Raw genomic sequence first — 18,911 nt, 5'->3', positions numbered from 1 at the left:
TTTATATCCACTAGTCCATTGTTCTAAGATACCTTCCCACCAGGCTTCCTGATTGGCTAGTTGAGAAATGTGTGTACATAAGCTATTTCTCACCTGCCCGCCAGGTGGCGGTCATGTATCACAGAACAATGTGAGTATTTGATATGACTCATATCTTGGGTGGAATCTTCAGGTAATTTCAGGAATAAAATATACAGCACTTTCCAGATATAGCAGTGATCATACCTATGATATTCTAAATAGGGACCATGGAATATAGGTGTATATTCGGTTATTCCTCCTTGAAGTATCATCCTGTTTGTTTCCTGATAAGACATGTAACTAATGCTAGTTTATAATACATCTTACTTCCCATCATCTCAATACTCAAGTTAGTGATATATAGTTCCCATTGCTGAGTATTTAGTGGTGTTTAAAGTCTATGACATCTTATTTATAATCTGTTTTTGTAGTACATTTTTGTAATGATATACAGTGAACTTTTAAACTTAAATGTCCTGAATTTCACCCCTTGGTTTCAGCATCAACATTTCCTCTGTGTAGGGAAAAAAAATCTCTGTTTGCCTAGCCCTTGTATTGGACTCATGGTAAACAATTGTTAATGCTTTCACCCTTGGTGAACAATAGTAGATAGTAATAGTTTCAGAGGTTTGTTGGTTCATCACACTCTACAGGTTTTGGTTAAGCTTTCAAACAGTTGAGTTCCCGTCTCATTATTGTTGAAATGTTTACAAGTCAGAGTCCTATGTGTTTGACTTTCTGTAGATGCATTCTTCTCACTTCCATATACAAATAGTCCTTGTTGACAGTTTAAACAATCCCATTGTCTTGGAAAAGTCTTAATTCCCTGTTCTCTTCAGTTCTTTAACTAGAATTCTTGAAGGTTTAACCAAGACAAAATTAACTCTTAACATCCGGTTCTGCTGAGCTGTTTGCTATATAACATTATGTCTTGATAAAAGTCATATTTTTGACATGATTCCAAAAGCCCACAACATTCCCCATCCCATGTAGGTAGGGAACCATGACCACACCTTATCACCCAGCCAGTGCCATTAGTACAGTGTCAGTATATAGAATGTATCACTGATCTCTGTATTCCTGCCACTAGTGACATCACATCGTGTCAGGGTGAGTAAGCCCCTCCCAGCCAGGGTCAGCTGGCGTTAGATTGGCCGCACACTGTCGCACTCACGCTATAGGTCGCTGATCACCGCCATTACTAGTATAGTGTTTGTACGGATCAATATATTGATCATGAACAGAACTATACTAGTGCCGGCTTTGTATAGTGTCCCCAATACTCAGTGTTAGCCGGATCGGCCCGGTCACTGCCAGCACTCGTGTTCAGCCCCTCCACTGTTCTTCACAGAAGATTTGTACCAATTGTGGGCCAAGGCAATTTATACACCACAATACATGGCGACACCCAAATTCAGCTCTTGTCACACAATTCACATGGAACTCTATCACCGTTTATGAAATTAAAACTTATTGGGCCGAACCCTCAACATGGACATTACAGAAAAGAATGAATTGCAGTCATATTGGTCCGCAGACCCGATTCATCGTATGTCCGTGTTCTCTGCTGGTACATATATGTCCAACATGGACCAGCAATGTACTGGAACGTCGCTGGACTTGGAGTGGTTATACCGGGAGGATGCTTGCAGCTACAGGCATCATTCTAGTGCTGGTTTATTAGCTGGTGGGCGGCTTTCATGTAAAAGTAATCCTAGTGGCCAATTAGCTGCAGAATTGTGTTTACAAACAATGAGATGGGACATCATTATAAATGATTTCCTATAGCAGCAAATCTGATGAGATGAATGAAGTGGGTGTAAAGTGGAAGCAGTGGATGTGCAGGGAGCAGCATCTTGAGCACAAAGCCCTTTATGTTGTGGATGGATTTGCACACAGTTCAGTTTCCTTCATTTATTGATAAACCCCATAAGACCAATGAAGTGGGTGTAAAGTGGAAGCAGTGGATGTGCAGAGAATAGGATTTGGAGCCCCGAGCTCTTTATCTCTGAATGTCTCCACATATTTGTAGTGTATTTGTGATGATTTCTGTGCACACACAATAGGACAGCGCTGTGACACATAATGCTCTTCTAGATGACAGGGAATCCTTCCCTTTGTTACAGCAGCAGTCCGCTAGAAGGTTTTTGTAGGTTTGGAGTTGTTACACATAGCGCGGGTTTTATCCATTTATAGTGATGACATCATTGCCCAAATCTGGGGGTCACCAGCCATTGCCACCCTTTACTCCCAGCTGGGGGGCTTTGTATCCATATACCAGATGTTCTACAGGACTAAATCTGCAATCAATGTTACTGCAAAATCAAAGGGGCCAAAACCCCTCCCCCGAGCAGTCATATATTTCTGTCCCCCTTGGTGGGAGTGGAGGTGACCCCTCTATAAGGATCTACAGTCCATACACACCCAGCACAAGGCCGGGGTCACACTACCAGACGCTTCTCGGGGCTGCAGTTCCTCTGAGCTCCACAAGGTGGTGATCTCACTTCTACCCAGACAGGAAGTCTCTATGGAAGACAGACAGGAAGTGATGTCAGGTACAGACAGGATGTGATGTCAGGTACAGACAGGAAGTGATGTCAGGTACACTCAGGACGTTCTAGGGAAAGGTGAGTCAGGAGGAAGCAGAGGAGAATCTGAATCTGGCAGCAGAGGAGGTAATATGTAGATGAACCCCTTCAGGGGGAGGAGTTGATGATAATATATTTGCCCCCAAAGCTGGCCTACATGGTTCAGTTTTATCGTTCAGCCAGCGGGATGACCATAAAAACTGAAGTGATTCCCCCATCCACACATTGGAGGTGGATGGGGGAATCTTCCCCGCTGCACTCTTGTATTCTGACAATGGGGGGCTCCTCCGCTCTCAGAATACACAGATCAGCACTGAAGCTATTGGCTGCAGCCGCTGGGGGAGTGGCTTTTATCCGGCAGTGGCCACACATGGATGGAAATGTGAGCGATCCCTGCTGAACCAGCTGAATTTCCATGGATCTATGGTCACCTTCAGTGACTTCCTCCCCTCCCCCTCATCTCCTTCATGATGGAAGTCATGCTGAGATCATCTCCCATTGGCTGAGCAATATTCTCATTTGTCTCTCGGCTCCTTCTTGCTATTCCTCGTCCTGCCTGTTGTTTCCTTGGATTGATTTTCTGTGTAGTGACCCCGGCTTGGTCTCTTGGATGCGCTCGTCTGTTGCTTGCCCTGACCTTTCTCCTGATTCCTGGATCTCCTCCTCATCTCTCCTCCATATCCTCTTACACAGCTTTTCTCCACACCTGCAGTGACCCTGGGGGGAGGAAACTTGGCACCAGCACGCCGCCAAATCCATCCCCACCATTAGGGGCTCTGGAGACAATTGTCTGCTATTTACACTCCGTTCCTCCGCACGTCACCTGATCACATGACAGCTTACTGCCACAGATTCCGGACAGATTTCTGGATGGTAAAGGTCAAAGGTCATTCTTCAGCTTAGGAGAGGTAGGACGCACCCAGGAACTAGGATTTTGTTTGCATGGGAGCCTAATATAGAGGACCCCTCAAGTCTCCCCATCCAAATGTCCCTCCATCCAGAGTCTATCTGTCATAGGATTCTCTGACTCTGGATGAAGGGACATTAGGAGGAGGAGCTGTGAGGTCAGTGTGATGTCATAGGACATATAGATTAACCCAAATTATTGGTAGTTGTGATTTATACACAGCATGTTTGTTACAATGAATGTTTTATTATATCTTTCAGAGTGGAATCCTCGGGGATGATAATATTGATGTTAAAGAAGAGTATAAAGAGGAGGATGAGGAGTATGGAGTGATGGAGGAGTTTTCAGAAGGACACAAGGATGTGATGGAGCCACCTAATACCAGGAACCCACCAGAGAGATGTCCCCGTCCTCTGTATTCCCGGGATTCCACACAGGAAGGTCACACCATCCCTCACCATCATCAGGTAGATGATGACAATTATTGGTAGTTGTGATTTATACACAGCATGTTTGTTACAATGAATGTTTTATTATATCTTTCAGAATGGAATCCTCGGGGATGATAATATTGATGTTAAAGAAGAGTATAAAGAGGAGGATGAGGAGTATGGAGTGATGGAGGAGTTTTCAGAAGGACACAAGGATGTGATGGAGCCACCTAATACCAGGAACCCACCAGAGAGATGTCCCCGTCCTCTGTATTCCCGGGATTCCACACAGGAAGGTCACACCATCCCTCACCATCATCAGGTAGATGATGACAATTATTGGTAGTTGTGATTTATACACAGCATGTTTGTTACAATGAATGTTTTATTATATCTTTCAGAATGGAATCCTCGGGGATGATAATATTGATGTTAAAGAAGAGTATAAAGAGGAGGATGAGGAGTATGGAGTGATGGAGGAGTTTTCAGAAGGACACAAGGATGTGATGGAGCCACCTAATACCAGGAACCCACCAGAGAGATGTCCCCGTCCTCTGTATTCCCGGGATTCCACACAGGAAGATCACACCATCCCTCACTATTACAAGGTTGGTGGGATGGAGAATCTAGAACATGGACTTGTAGAGACAGTTTGTGCATTTTTCATGTTAGTTTATATTTTACAGATATTATTTTCTCTTACTTATTTTAGGGTGAAGATTTAATAGATATAAAAGTTGAGGTTAAATCAGAAGAAGAAGAGGCGTATGTGAGGGATGATCAGCAGTCTATGGAGGAGGATGGAATAACGGGGACATTTATAGAGGAGGACACTCCTACAGAGATCAGCACAGGTGGGTCATGAACACTAAATCCATTCCTCCACCCATACTGCTCACTGATTGGTCCAGAGTAGGGCGGGGACTGGGTGATATCAGCCTGTAATCCCCTGGTCACTTTCCTGAGCTGTGTTCCCCGTCCTGTATTCCTGGATTTCTCTCGGATAATCTTCCTTCTCTGTGCTGCAGACACAATTTATGTCTCTAGACTGGATTTATGGAGGTTCTGGGGTTCAGCTAAATATTAATTCATTGCCTCTGCTCAACGTAGACACCTGTCAGAACCTGGACTTGAACCCAGGAACTCTACTGTGTCTGGTAGTAACTCTTCTCACTGAGCTACCTGATATAATGGACGGCACTCTGCTTATCCATTGCTGTGTTTTCTGCTGAGCCTTGAACTCTTTGCTCCTCCCATGAACTTCCTGATTTAAGCCATGTCTCTGCACTTCCTGTTTGGCAGATTTTTGTGCCTTCTCCATCCAATATCTTGCCCTTGTCTCTCCTGCTACCGCCTGTAGCTTTGCTATTGACCTTTGTCTTGTTTCTGGGCTATGATTCTGCTTCATCCCAACCTGCAGCCACTTGTTACCGACCCTTGGCTTGTTTATTGACTACTACTACTGTGACCTGGTACTAACACGCAGCAAAACCCATACCCACCATCTGGAGCTCTGGTGATACTGGTTAGTGCTTAGACCCCGCACCTCAGGTGAGCCCATGTCATCTGTCAGGGTGACCTGCCTGTATACCTATCCTGTTGGTTGGTCTTCTGCTATAACTACTGGTCTCTGAGCCTGACCTCTGACCGGCACAGGAAAATCTGACCCAAACATGGAGGCCGCTATAGCAAATGCCGTGGCTGCTTTCAGGCAGCAACTTTCAGAACTGCAAGAGTTCGGTGTTACCTACCAAGAAAAATGTTCTGGAAAGTGTGTTAAAGGGGCAACAGGCGGAAATCCATGCTCAAAGACGATTGCTGGACTTATGTTCCCGCGATGTTGCTAACACAGGCATGCCTCTGTCAGTCAAGTTCAATGGAGACCGACGCCATTACAGAGGTTTCCTTAACCAATGCCACATTTTTTTTCCAGATGCAACCTGCTGCATTTAATTCTGAGAAATAGAAAGTATTGTTTGTTATAAACCTCCTGACTGAGGAAGCCCTAGCTTGGTCCTCTCCCCATATAGAACATGACTGCATTGAACCAGGACTTTGAGGATCCCAACCACTGTACTACTGCTGAAGCAAAGCTGTATAGTTTACTGCAGGGTAGACGCTCTGTTTCTGAGTACACAGCTGAATTCTGATGATTGATCTCAGATACCACCTGGAACCCAGCAGCACAAAAGAATCCCATTAATCGTTGAAATTCTGGAAAGACTCTGCTCTGCCAAAGTCTTTACAAAACCTGACTTACGGGGGGCATATAACCTTGTATACATTCATCAAGGAGACAAATGGAAAGCCACCTTTACAACCAGATATGGGCACTTCCAGTCCCTAGTTATTCCTTTTGGCCTATGCAACGCTCCCGCGACTTTTCAGCACTTCATCAATGATGTGTTTTGACATCTGTTGGACCAGTTTGTTATTGTATATCTGATGATATTCTCATCCTTCCCGATAACTTGGAGGATCATCTCAAGCGTGTCTGCACTGTATTCCAAAGATTAAGGAAGAACCGACTTCAAACTGGAGAAATGTGAGTTTGAACAAACCCAGATCCAGGTCTTGGGATTTATTATCTCTTCAGAAGGAGTGAGCATGGATCCCGAGAAGATCAAGGCAGTGGTGGATTGTCCTGTACCTGGAAACGTGAAGGAAATACAATTTGTTGGATTTGCCAATTTACAGGAAATTCATAAGAAACATCTCTAAGGTAATCTCACCAATTACAGAGCTGACAGAAAGGAGTGCCCTTTGTATGGTCACCTGAGGCACACACTGCTTTTAGTAAGCTAAAGTTTATTTTTCATTTCTACACCAATATTGGTACATCCTGATCCTGAACTACTCTCTCTCGTTATCTCTCACCTTGACTATTGTAACTCCCTCCTCATTGGCCTACCTCATCGCAGGCTATCCCCTCTTCAGTCTATCATGAATGCTGCTGCCAGACTCATCCACCTTACTAACCATTCTGTATCAGCCACCCCTCTCTGCCAATCCCTCCACTGGCCTCCATTCAGTGTCCTCCACCCCTCTCTGCCAATCCCTCCACTGGCCTCCATTCAGTGTCCTCCACCCCTCTCTGCCAATCCCTCCACTGTCCTCCACTCAGTGTCCTCCACTCCTCTCTGCCAATCCCTCCACTGGCCTCCATTCAGTGTCCTCCACCCCTCTCTGCCAATCCCTCCACTGGCCTCCATTCAGTGTCCTCCACCCCCCTCTGCCAATCCCTCCACTGGCTTCCATTCAGTGTCCTCCACCCCTCCCTGCCAATCCCTCCACTGGCCTCCATTCAGTGTCCTCCACCCCTCTCTGCCAATCCCTCCACTGGATTCCCATTGCTCAACGAATAAAAGTCAAAATATTAACAGTAACATATAAAGCCATTTATAACTCTGCCCCAAATTACATCACCGATCTTGTCTCCAAATATCACCCAAACCGTCCTCTCTGCTTCTCCCATGACCTCCTGCTCCTCCTGCTGGAGGAGTCAATACCCCAATGACTGTGGTCTTCAGGATCAGTCCAGTCTTCATCTTGGTTGTTCTCCCCCCATCCTCACTCTCTGACCTCTGGTGGGGCTCAGCCCCGCTGTTCTTCATGACTAAATCATGGACTAAATAAGGAAGTGCAGTACTTCTTGTGTTGGGAAGATGGCGATGAGTGATAGAGGGGGTGGGGACCCTCGTCCTATAATCCCCTCATCACTGTCCCTCCTATAAAAGACAGTTCTGGTTGTTTCCTCACTCTCTGACTAAGGTCCACGAATAAAGAAATGACCTGGTAGGAGATCAGAGGAGCCATTTCCTAGTTCCCTTGAGGGTGGAATTGTGTAAGCTCCTCAGAGACCAAGCTGCCTGATGTGGGCGGAGTCCTGGTTTGGGGGAACCAATCAGCTCCTGTCTAGTAATCCTCTTTGTCTTTGTATTTTAGTCCATGGCTGGGAGATGAGGAAAACCTCCGAGGATTGTCTCACTTTGTCTCCAGACTGGAAAGTAGAAGATGAGGACATCACACAGTATAGTCCAGGAGAAAACCCGGCTCCCTCCAATGTCCATCCGGCACCACCCAGTGTAGATGGACCATTGGATTCCTCGTATCCTGAGGAACCTCAGACTGTGCGGGACCGGGCCGGCCTTCCAACAGGGAAGAGGTTCTCCTGTACTGAGTGCGGGAAAAGTTTCCGTTTTAAATATGATCTCAAGGTGCATAACAGAATTCACACAGGAGAGAAGCCGTATTCCTGTCCTGAGTGTGGGAAATGTTTTTCACAGAAGTCCCATCTTTGTAGACATCAGGGATCTCACACGGGAGAAAAGCCGTATTCTTGTCCGGAGTGTGGGAAATGTTTTTCACGTAGGTCCTATCTTCAAATACATCAGAAGTTTCACAGAGGTGAGAAACCACATTCCTGTCCTGAGTGTGGGAAATGTTTTTCACAAAAGTCTAATCTTTACAAACATCAGAGATCTCACAAGATCAATAAGCCATATACCTGCCCTGAGTGTGGAAAATGTTTTTTAAAGATCTCCCATCTTTCCACACATCAGAGATCTCACGCTAGCAAGAAGCTTTATTCCTGTCCCGAGTGTAGGAAATGTTTTGAACAAAAATCAGAACTTGTTACACATCAGAGGAGTCACATGGGGGAGAAGCCATATGTCTGTTCTGAGTGCGGGAAGTGTTTTCGTGTTCACTCCAAACTTAAGGTGCATAAAAGATCTCACACGGGGGAGAAGCCGTATTCCTGTCCTGAGTGTGGGAAATGTTTTTCACAGAAGTCCAATCTTAACATACATCAGAGATCCCACACAGGGGAGAAGCCATTTTCCTGTTCTGAGTGCGAGAAATGTTTTTCAGATAAGTCCAGCCTTAAAAATCATCAGAGACTACACACAGGTGAAATGCCGTATTCCTGTCCTAGGTGTGGGAAAGGTTTTGTACGAAAATCGGAACTTGTCACACATCTAATGTATCACACTGGGCAAAAGCCATATTCCTGTTCCAAGTGTGGAAAATGTTTTGTACGAAAAACGGTACTTGTCAAACATCAAAGGTCTCATGTATAAATACTGTATTCCTGTCCTGAGTGCGGGAAATGTTTTTCAGACAAGTCCAGTTTTTACAGACATCAGAGATCTCACATGGGATCTCATAGAGATCTCAAATGTTTTTCAGACAAGTCCCATCTTTACAGACATCAGAGGTCTCACACGGGGGGAGAAGCCACCTTCCTGTCCTGAGTGAGGGAAATGTTCTTCACTGAAGTCCTGTCTTCCTGTACATCAGGGGTCCCACACAACCCTGGAGGTGTATTAGTGCCTTGAGTTCCGGAAATGTCTTCTAGATGAATGTTGCTGGACATCCCAGGAGATCAGAGGTCACCAAGGACATGGATGAAGTGTTGGGATCGGGTCGGCCATTGATGGTAGGAGAAGAATAAAAATGGAGTCCTGCTCTGTGATTGGCTGAGTACATTTTGTGGTGGAAGATTTTGTAACCATGTAGGGGTCTAAAAAAAATAAATCGAGGAACAAATGTGACCAACATTCTGGCTGTATTTATTTTCTATGAACATTGCCTCCATCTAGTGGCCATAATGTCATTTTCTATAAATAGCCCCCTTCTCTTCCTTGGTCAGACAGGGTTTCATACTCATCCCTGAGATCATACTCCGACACGCAGGAGTACAGTAGACTCTGCAGCACACAAGTCAATGACACCAACTATTGATGTAACATGGAAAATACCACACTTGGCCTTTAGATGGCACTAAGTATAATAGCAATTAGCGCCATCTAGTGGCACATGTGGTATTTTCCATATTAAATCATGGAAAACATTCAAGAAGCAGATCTAATAACATCCATTTTCACCCCATTCACACAGGAGGAATGGACATGCACTTTCACCAGGTGAATGGATCTACACATTCTTTATGAATAGACCCCCAAATTTCAGGAGACGTTTCTATAAAGATGGGAAGTATGGAGCAGAGAAATTAATAGACCTCCCAGCAATGTTATTACCAGGCGGCAGCTAGGGGGAGCTCTAATGTCACCCCAGCAGAGTGATCCCATCTAGCCCACATTAACCCTCTCACTGCCAGAGCTGTTTCTGCATGATTTTGCACACATGGGAAAATGCAGATTTTGGTCCTGAAGATGAGATAAACCCCCAAACATCTATTCTGTGACATCAGAGGCCCTGGAGAATAAAATGGTGGTGATTGTTAAGGTGTTCCCCGTACACAGATTCCCCTTCATATCCGCCTTTATTTCCTCCTTTCCCCCATGCAATCAGTAAGGTGGGGGAAGGGGGCCAATTATAAGAACTGATCTCCTGTCCATCTCTCCCTGCATCCGCTGAAAGCTCCCCCTCTTCTTCCTACTGCCGGCTTTTAGTGGCTGCAGGAGAGATGGACCAGGGATCGGTTCTTGTACTTGTACCCCCTCATTCCCCCAGCACACTGATTACATGCTACTGTCTGCCATCCGATTTATCCTGTTTTCCAGCCCCCTCTACCCCCATCTGCCTCCTCCCAAACGCTGCCTGGCTTTCCCTCCCATCCCTCCTGCCCCTACCACTGGCTGCTACAAGCACACGGGATGTTTCAGGATGGAGAGTGGGGGAAGGGGTCATTAAATATTTCATTTACAGGCCTCTTCCTTTTCAGAATGAGCGCACTGGCTGTGTCCATTCATAACTGAAGCATAGTACACATTATTTCCCTGGTTTCAGCTTATGATTGAACAGGAGTCTGTAGCTGGCCTCTGCTCATTCATTCTGCAGTACATCTGAGGATACAGAGAATCGGATTAAGGAATGTTCTCAATCCCTTTCTCCATCTCAGAAGTGAGACATCGGGGGTCTGTTTAGACCCCTAGTGGTTCACAAATGCCCCCAAAAAATATATTGTGAAAAAATTGTAAAAACTTAAAAAAATTCTAACATTTAAAACAATTGAAAAAAAATGTCAAAAACAATTGGGACTCATTTAGATTTGCAGTATTTTTTGTTTCCATAATACATTTTTATTTGGTTTTACAAATATAGTTACAACAACAAAAAAACTAAATTTGTACAGTGAAAAGCGACACAATATCACAGTCTAGGTGCTGCGTTAAAGTTTAAGAAAGAGAAAAAAAGAAAAATTGAAAAATTCCTAACAATCCTTCTAGTTCCACGAAATAATCATTTTAGAGTATCCAAGAAAAGGTTAAACATAATATCTGAGGTTCCGGTTCTGAACCCGGTGGACCGGGGAGTCCAAGCTTTGTCAGATTTGGTCATATTTAGGTCTGCTAAAGATTTCTCATAGGTGAAGTGGGTCTGGACTCGCTCAATGATGTCTTTTACAGAAGGGGCGGAGTCTTTTCCATTGTCTAGTAATGGTGAGTACCGATGCTAGAAGAATATGTGTCACTAAGGCCCTGATTTACTAATGTACGTAGATGGCCTCTAGGCGCATTTCCGTGGGCTAACGTCTACTTTTCTTTGGAATCCGTCTACTTTTAGGCGGCAAAGACATTTACTAAAGAAAGAGTCTAACAAATAGACGGGAAAGTGAATTTACTAACCAGGCACAATCCAGGAATCCGTCTAAGAAAGCAGACGTCCTAGAAGCACGTCTAACACAAAGAACAATCACTGCACAAACGTTCACATTGAAATTTGCTTTCCCAAATATCTGGACTTCACTTTAAACAATATATTCCTTTTAAAACATTTTTTCAGTGGGTAAAAAATAGTTTTTTTAGGGAATTCATGACAGTCAAGAACTAGATGCTTTTCCAACGTCTATGTAGGGATATACAGTGAAGGAAATGCGTATTTGATCCCCTCTGATGTTGAATGTTCGCCCCTCACACAGAAATGATCGGTCTAACAATGGAATGTTCGGTGTAACACAGAGACAGAATACAACAACAAATTCAGCAGAAATGCGTCTAACAAATGATGACTGATCTGCATGTTCATGAGGGAAAGAAGGATTTGATCCCCTATCATTCAGCAGGATTTCTGGCTCCCAGGTGTCTTTCACACAGGTAACAAGCTGAGATTAGAAGCAGTCTCTTAAAGGGAGTGCTGCTAATCTCATTGTGTTACCTGTATAAAAGACACCTGTCCACAGGAGCCATCAAACCATCAGATTGCAAACTCTCCACCATGGCAAAGACCAAAGAGCTGCCCAAGGATGTCAGGGATAAGATGGTAGACCTACACAAGGCTGGACTGGGCTACCAAACTATGGCCAAGCAGCTTGGTGAGAAGGTGACAACAGTTGGTGCAATCATTCACAAATGGAAGAAACACAAAACAAGTGTCAGTCTCCCTAGGTGTGGTGCACCATGCAAGATCTCCCCTCGTGGAGTGTCAATGATCATGAGAACAGTGAGGAATCATTCCAGAACTACACGTGAGGATCTTGTCAATGATCTCCAGGCAGCTGGGACCACAGTCACCAAGAAAACAATTGGTAACACACTACGCCGACAAGGACTGAAATCCTGCAGTGCCCGCAAGGTCCCTCTGCTCAAGAAAGCACATGTCCAGGCTCGTCTGAAGTCTGCCACTGTACATCTGAATGATGCCGAGGAGGACTGGTGGGAAGTGTTGTGGTCAGAGGAGACCAAAATCCAGCTCTTTGGCATCAACTCAACTCGCCGTGTTTGGAGGAGGAGGAATGCTGCCTATGACCCCAAGAACATCATCCCAACTGTGAAACATGGTGGTGGAAACATTCTGCTTTGGGGGTGTTTTTCTGCTAAGGGGACAGGGCAACTTCACCGCATCAAAGGGCGATGGATGGGGCAATGTACCATCAAATCTTGGGTGAGAACCTTCTTCCCTCAGCCAGGGCATTGAAAATGGGTGGTGGATGGGTGTTCCAGCATGACAATGACCCAAAACACACGGCCAAGGCAACAAAGGAGCGGCTCAAGAAGAAGCACATTAAGGTCCTGGAGTGGCCTAGCCCGTCTCCACACCTTCATCCAATTGAAAAGCTTTGTAGGGAGCTGAAAGTTTGAGTTGCCAAACGTCAGTCACCAAACTTTAATGACTTGGAGAGGATCTGCCAAGAGGAGTGGGCCAAAATCCCTCCTGAGATGTGTGCAAACCTGGGGGCCAACTCCAGGAAACGTCTGACCTCTGTGATTGCCAACAAGGGATTTGCCACCAAGTACTAATTCATGTTTTGTGAAGGGGATCAAATCCTTCTTTCCCTCATGAACATGCAGATCAGTCATCATTTGTTAGACGCATTTCTGCTGAATTTGTTGTTGTATTCTGTCTCTCAGTGTTACACCGAACATTCCATTGTTAGACCGATCATTTCTGTGTGAGGGGCGAACATTCCATTGTTAGACCGATCGTTTCTGTGTGAGGGGCGAACATTCAGCATCAGCAGGGATAAAATACACATTTCCTTCACTGTATATGAGCATGTGCAGGACACAATGTAGCCGTCTGCCGCGGGTGCTTTCTTTTTAGCCGCTGTTCAATAGTAAATCTCTGTGTGGATTCCTCTGACAAACGGCACTCGGTCACGTCTCCTGTGTGTGGATTCCTCTGACAGCCGGCACTCGGTCACATCTCCTGTGTGTGGAGTCCTCTGACAGACGGCACTCGGTCGCGTCTCCTGTGTGTGGAGTCCTCTGACAGCCGGCACTCGGTGGTGTCTCCTGTGTGTGGAGTCCTCTGACAGCCGGCACTCGGTCACGTCTCCTGTGTGTGGAGTCCTCTGACAGCCGGCACTCGGTCACATCTCCTGTGTGTGGAGTCCTCTGACAGACGGCACTCGGTCACGTCTCCTGTGTGTGGAGTCCTCTGACAGCCGGCACTCGGTCACGTCTCCTGTGTGTGGAGTCCTCTGACAGCCGGCACTCGGTAACGTCTCCTGTGTGTGGAGTCCTCTGACAGCCGGCACTCGGTCGTGTCTCCTGTGTGTGGAGTCCTCTGACAGACGGCACTCGGTCGCGTCTCCTGTGTGTGGAGTCCTCTGACAGACGGCACTCGGTCGCGTCTCCTGTGTGTGGATTCCTCTGACAGCCGGCACTCGGTCACGTCTCCTGTGTGTGGAGTCCTCTGACAGCCGGCACTCGGTCACGTCTCCTGTGTGTGGAGTCCTCTGACAGCCGGCACTCGGTCGCGTCTCCTGTGTGTGGAGTCCTCTGACAGCCGGCACTCGGTCGCGTCTCCTGTGTGTGGATTCCTCTGACAGCCGGCACTCGGTCACGTCTCCTGTGTGTGGAGTCCTCTGACAGCCGGCACTCGGTCACGTCTCCTGTGTGTGGAGTCCTCTGACAGCCGGCACTCGGTAACGTCTCCTGTGTGTGGAGTCCTCTGACAGCCGGCACTCGGTGGCGTCTCCTGTGTGTGGAGTCCTCTGACAGCCGGCACTCGGTCGTGTCTCCTGTGTGTGGATTCCTCTGACAGCCGGCACTCGGTCACGTCTCCTGTGTGTGGATTCCTCTGACAGCCGGCACTCGGTGGCGTCTCCTGTGTGTGGAGTCCTCTGACAGCCGGCACTCGGTCGTGTCTCCTGTGTGTGGATTCCTCTGACAGCCGGCACTCGGTCACGTCTCCTGTGTGTGGATTCCTCTGACAGCCGGCACTCGGTGGCGTCTCCTGTGTGTGGAGTCCTCTGAGAGCCGGCACTCGGTCACGTCTCCTGTGTGTGGAGTCCTCTGACAGCCGGCACTCGGTCGTGTCTCCTGTGTGTGGATTCCTCTGACAGCCGGCACTCGGTCACATCTCCTGTGTGTGGAGTCCTCTGACAGACGTCACTCGGTCGCGTCTCCTGTGTGTGGAGTCCTCTGACAGCCGGCACTCGGTGGTGTCTCCTGTGTGTGGAGTCCTCTGACAAACGGCACTCGGTCACGTCTCCTGTGTGTGGAGTCCTCTGACAGCCGGCACTCGGTCACGTCTCCTGTGTGTGGAGTCCTCTGACAGCCGGCACTCGGTCACGTCTCCTGTGTGTGGAGTCCTCTGACAGCCGGCACTCGGTCGCGTCTCCTGTGTGTGGAGTCCTCTGACAGCCGGCACTCGGTCGCGTCTCCTGTGTGTGGAGTCCTCTGACAGCCGGCACTCGGTGACGTCTCCTGTGTGTGGAGTCCTCTGACAGCCGGCACTCGGTCACGTCTCCTGTGTGTGGAGTCCTCTCACAGCCGGCACTCGGTGGCGTCTCCTGTGTGTGGAGTCCTCTCACAGCCGGCACTTGATCGCGTCTCCTGTGTGTGGAGTCCTCTGACAGCCGGCACTCGGTCACGTCTCCTGTGTGTGGAGTCCTCTGACAGCCGGCACTCGGTCACGTCTCCTGTGTGTGGAGTCCTCTGACAGCCGGCACTCGGTCGCGTCTCCTGTGTGTGGAGTCCTCTGACAGCCGGCACTCGGTCACGTCTCCTGTGTGTGACAACCAGCACTCGGCAGATCTTTATGTGTTCTAATTTGATTTCCTTAGTTCTATTGATTCAGTTTTTGTTTCTTATCCTTTATAATTATTTCTGTAATGGAATATCCCACAAACAGCGCTCTCAACCTACTAATATACCAAAATGAATATAACCAGTATATAAATGAATATAACCAGTATATAAATGAATATAACCAGTATATAAATGAATATAACCAGTGTATAAATGAATATAACCAGTGCATAAATGAATATAACCAGTATATAAATGAATATAACCAGTGTATAAATGAATATAACCAGTGCATAAATGAATATAAATGACATATGTAAAATTATATAAGAAAATATATAAATAATAAAATAAAACTGCCACCAAATAAAGTGCCAATATGTGCCAAAAAAAAATATATAATTAAATCATACAAAAAAGTCCACTAAGTGAAGTCCAAATATATATATAATCTTTCTTCAATGAAGATATGAAATCTTTCTCTAATAGAAATATTTTCTCCACAATCGTGAATATTTCAGTGCTCAACACCCCATCAAAGTGCCAACTCACCACATTCTGGTGATTAACCAGCATATCCTTCAAATATCAATGGATGTGGAATATTCAGCAGCATAACAATAATCCTCCTTCATCAGAAGATTGATCTCATTACTCTCTGTCATGGTAAGTATAAGACACATGTGAATAGATAGAACACTCACTATAGCATAATACCGATTTAATGTTTATTTTTCAAAATTCCCCCTTTAAAAACACTCACATTCTGCAAGTAAATATACGGCCTTTTTGTATAGAAAACCGTCTGCAGCCTGCAGCACACAATCTCCTGCTCCCAGCACACACAGTGGAGTCTCACCAGCCGTAGTCGGCAACAGATGATGCGGTTGTGGTCATGTGGTCCACCCATGTGGTAGCGGCATACATGATGATGTCACTGCTCGATCACGCCCTAACACGTTTCGTCACACGACTTCGTCTGAGGGTGTCACCTCATATGGATAATGATATCATCCTAAAGACCCTGCCCCCTCTTTTACATTTAGCGTATAGGGACCAGAAGCCATCATTCATGGTCAGTGCAATAATGGATCATATGTATTCTCTGGAGTTGTCATCATGACTGATGATGATCTGCATTGCTGGACAACATGATTCATGATGGATTTACAATGCTGGAGATTTTAAAGACTTTTTATTTCTTAATAAAAGTGTTACTAAACCCCGGATCCTGGATTTACTATATCCACTCTCCCCGGACCCCGCATTCACTATATCCGCTCTCCCCAGACCCCGCATTCACTGTATCCCCTCTCCCCGGACCCCGCATTCACTGTATCCGCTCTCCCCGGACCCCGCATTCACTGTATCCGCTCTCCCCGGACCCCGCATTCACTGTATCCCCTCTCCCCGGACCCCGCATTCACTGTATCCGCTCTCCCCGGACCCCGCATTCACTCTATCCGCTCTCCCCGGACCCCGCATTCACTGTATCCCCTCTCCCCGGACCCCGCATTCACTGTATCCGCTCTCCCCGGACCCCGCATTCACTATATCCGCTCTCCCCGGACCCCGCATTCACTATATTCGCTCTCCCCAGACCCCACATTAACTATATCCGCTCTCCCCAGACCCCGCATTCACTGTATCCGCTCTCCCTGGACCCCGCATTCACTATATCCGGTCTCCCCGGACCCCGCTGTCAGGAAAGGACTCACCGTTGGGTGTCCTGGGGCTCGCCTGCTGTGTGTGCTGCAGCACCAGTTCTCACCAGCAGGTGCTTTTCAGCAGCCAGGATCACACTCCTGCAAACAAGCCATCACCTGAGGCTGATCGCAGGAGGTGTATTTAAGCAGTACCAGGCCTGCAATCAGTGCCTTGGTGTTTTCCCATGAGCCCTTGTTGTCTTGAACCTGTATCCTGTCTTCTACCTGCTTGACTCTCCTGCTCAATTCTGACCACGACTGAACTCTGCCTGCACCGACCCGGCTCTCCTTTTTGACTGTCCATTTGCCTGCCCCTCTGTGCCATATCTGCCCGATTGTTCCTGACCCGGCCTGTCTGACCACTCTACCTCTCCAGCGCTTACTATGCCTGTGTTCCTGAACATATTGATATTAGTTGAAGGTTTGTTTTTTGTTTACTGTGCATTTTTGTATATTTGTGCAGCTCTTAATAAATTATATTATTATTACATCATTCCTAAAGCCTGCTGTTCCCTGTGTCAGTCCACACATCTCTGGTCATACCTGGATTCCTGACACCCACATTCACTGTATCCGCTCTCCCCGGACCCTGCATTCACTGTATCCGCCCTCCCTGGACCCTGCATTCACTATATCCGCTCTCCCCGGACCCCGCATTCACTGTATCCCATCTCCTCGGACCCTGCATTCACTATATCCGCTCTCCCAGGACCCCTCATTCACTGTATCCGTTCTCCCCAGACCCCGCATTCACTATATCCGCTCTACACGGACCCCGCATTCACTATATACGCTCTCCCTGTACGCTGCATTCACTATATCCGCTCTCCCCAGACCCCTCATTCACTGTATCCATTCTCCCAGGACCCCTCATTCACTATATCCGCTCTCCCCGGACCCCGCATTCACTATATCCGCTCTCCCCGGACCCTGCATTCACTATATCCGCTCTCCCAGGACCCCTCATTCACTGTATCCGTTCTCCCCAGACCCCGCATTCACTATATCCGCTCTACACGGACCCCGCATTCACTATATCCGCTCTCCACGGACACCGCATTCACTATATACGCTCTCCCTGTACGCTGCATTCACTATATACGCTCTCCCTAGACCCCTCATTCACTATATCTGCTCTCCCCGGACCCCATATTCAACGTATCCACTCTCCCCGGACCCCGCATTCACTGTATCCGCTCTCCCTGGACCCCGCATTCACTGTATCCCCTCTCCCCGGACCCCGCATTCACTGTATCCGCTCTCCCCGGACCCCGCATTCACTGTATCCGCTCTCCCCGGACCCCGCATTCACTATATCCGCTCTCCCCGGACCCCGCATTCACTATATTCGCTCTCCCCGGACCCCGCATTCACTGTATCCGCTCTCCCCGGACCCCCCATTCACTGTATCCGCTCTCCCCGGACCCCGCATTCACTATATCCGCTCTCCCCGGACCCCGCATTCATTATATCTGCTCTCCCCAGACCCCGCATTCACTATATCCGCTCTCCCCGGACCCCGCAAATCACTATATCCGGTCTCCCCGGACCTCGCATTCACTATATCCGCTCTCCCCGGACCCCGCATTCACTATATCCGCTCTCCCCGGACCCCGCATTCGCTATATCCGCTCTCCCCGGACCCCGCATTCACTATATCCGCTCTCCCCGGACCCCGCATTTATTATATCCGCTCTCCCCAGACCCCGCATTCACTATATCCGCTCTCCCCGGACCCCGCATTCACTATATCCGCTCTCCCCGGACCCCGCATTCACTATATCCGCTCTCCCCGGACCCCGCATTCACTATATCCT

General features: G+C 47.4%; 3 protein-coding genes across 3 annotated transcripts in view; all 3 read left to right on the top strand.

Annotated features, from left to right (window-relative positions):
* LOC149460661 (uncharacterized) overlaps positions 1 to 18,911 on the top strand; it is a 269,888-nt gene that overhangs the window by 27,010 nt on the left and 223,967 nt on the right. The window lies entirely within an intron of this gene.
* On the top strand, positions 3,700 to 9,502 carry LOC149460664 (uncharacterized). Its single transcript, XM_089679334.1, has 5 exons — positions 3,700 to 3,983; positions 4,063 to 4,269; positions 4,349 to 4,555; positions 4,660 to 4,801; positions 9,138 to 9,502. The coding sequence occupies exons 1-5, from the start codon at positions 3,756 to 3,758 to the stop codon at positions 9,200 to 9,202; spliced, it is 849 nt and encodes a 282-aa protein (XP_089535460.1). The 5' UTR covers positions 3,700 to 3,755; the 3' UTR covers positions 9,203 to 9,502.
* On the top strand, positions 7,831 to 9,502 carry LOC149460663 (uncharacterized). The gene has a single exon (XM_089679333.1). The coding sequence runs from the start codon at positions 7,907 to 7,909 to the stop codon at positions 9,026 to 9,028; it is 1,122 nt and encodes a 373-aa protein (XP_089535459.1). The 5' UTR covers positions 7,831 to 7,906; the 3' UTR covers positions 9,029 to 9,502.

Source organism: Staurois parvus, unplaced genomic scaffold (genome assembly GCF_062004578.1).
Source record: "Staurois parvus isolate SC_StPar_1 unplaced genomic scaffold, SC_StPar_1.0 ptg000222l, whole genome shotgun sequence".
In the NCBI taxonomy this organism is placed as follows: Eukaryota; Metazoa; Chordata; class Amphibia; order Anura; family Ranidae; genus Staurois; species Staurois parvus.
Note: the sequence above shows the minus strand (reverse complement) of the source record. Positions and strands in the feature narration are given on the sequence as shown.

Bases quoted from the DNA above. Each gene is read 5' to 3' on its own strand.
- LOC149460664 (XM_089679334.1), top strand. From the start codon at position 3,756: ATGTTTTATTATATCTTTCAGAGTGGAATCCTCGGGGATGATAATATT. The intron at 4,556-4,659 runs GTTGGTGGGATG...TACTTATTTTAG, and splicing joins CCATCCCTCACTATTACAAG to GGTGAAGATTTAATAGATAT. The intron at 4,802-9,137 runs GTGGGTCATGAA...AATGTTTTTCAG, and splicing joins TCCTACAGAGATCAGCACAG to ACAAGTCCCATCTTTACAGA.
- LOC149460663 (XM_089679333.1), top strand. From the start codon at position 7,907: ATGAGGAAAACCTCCGAGGATTGTCTCACTTTGTCTCCAGACTGGAAA.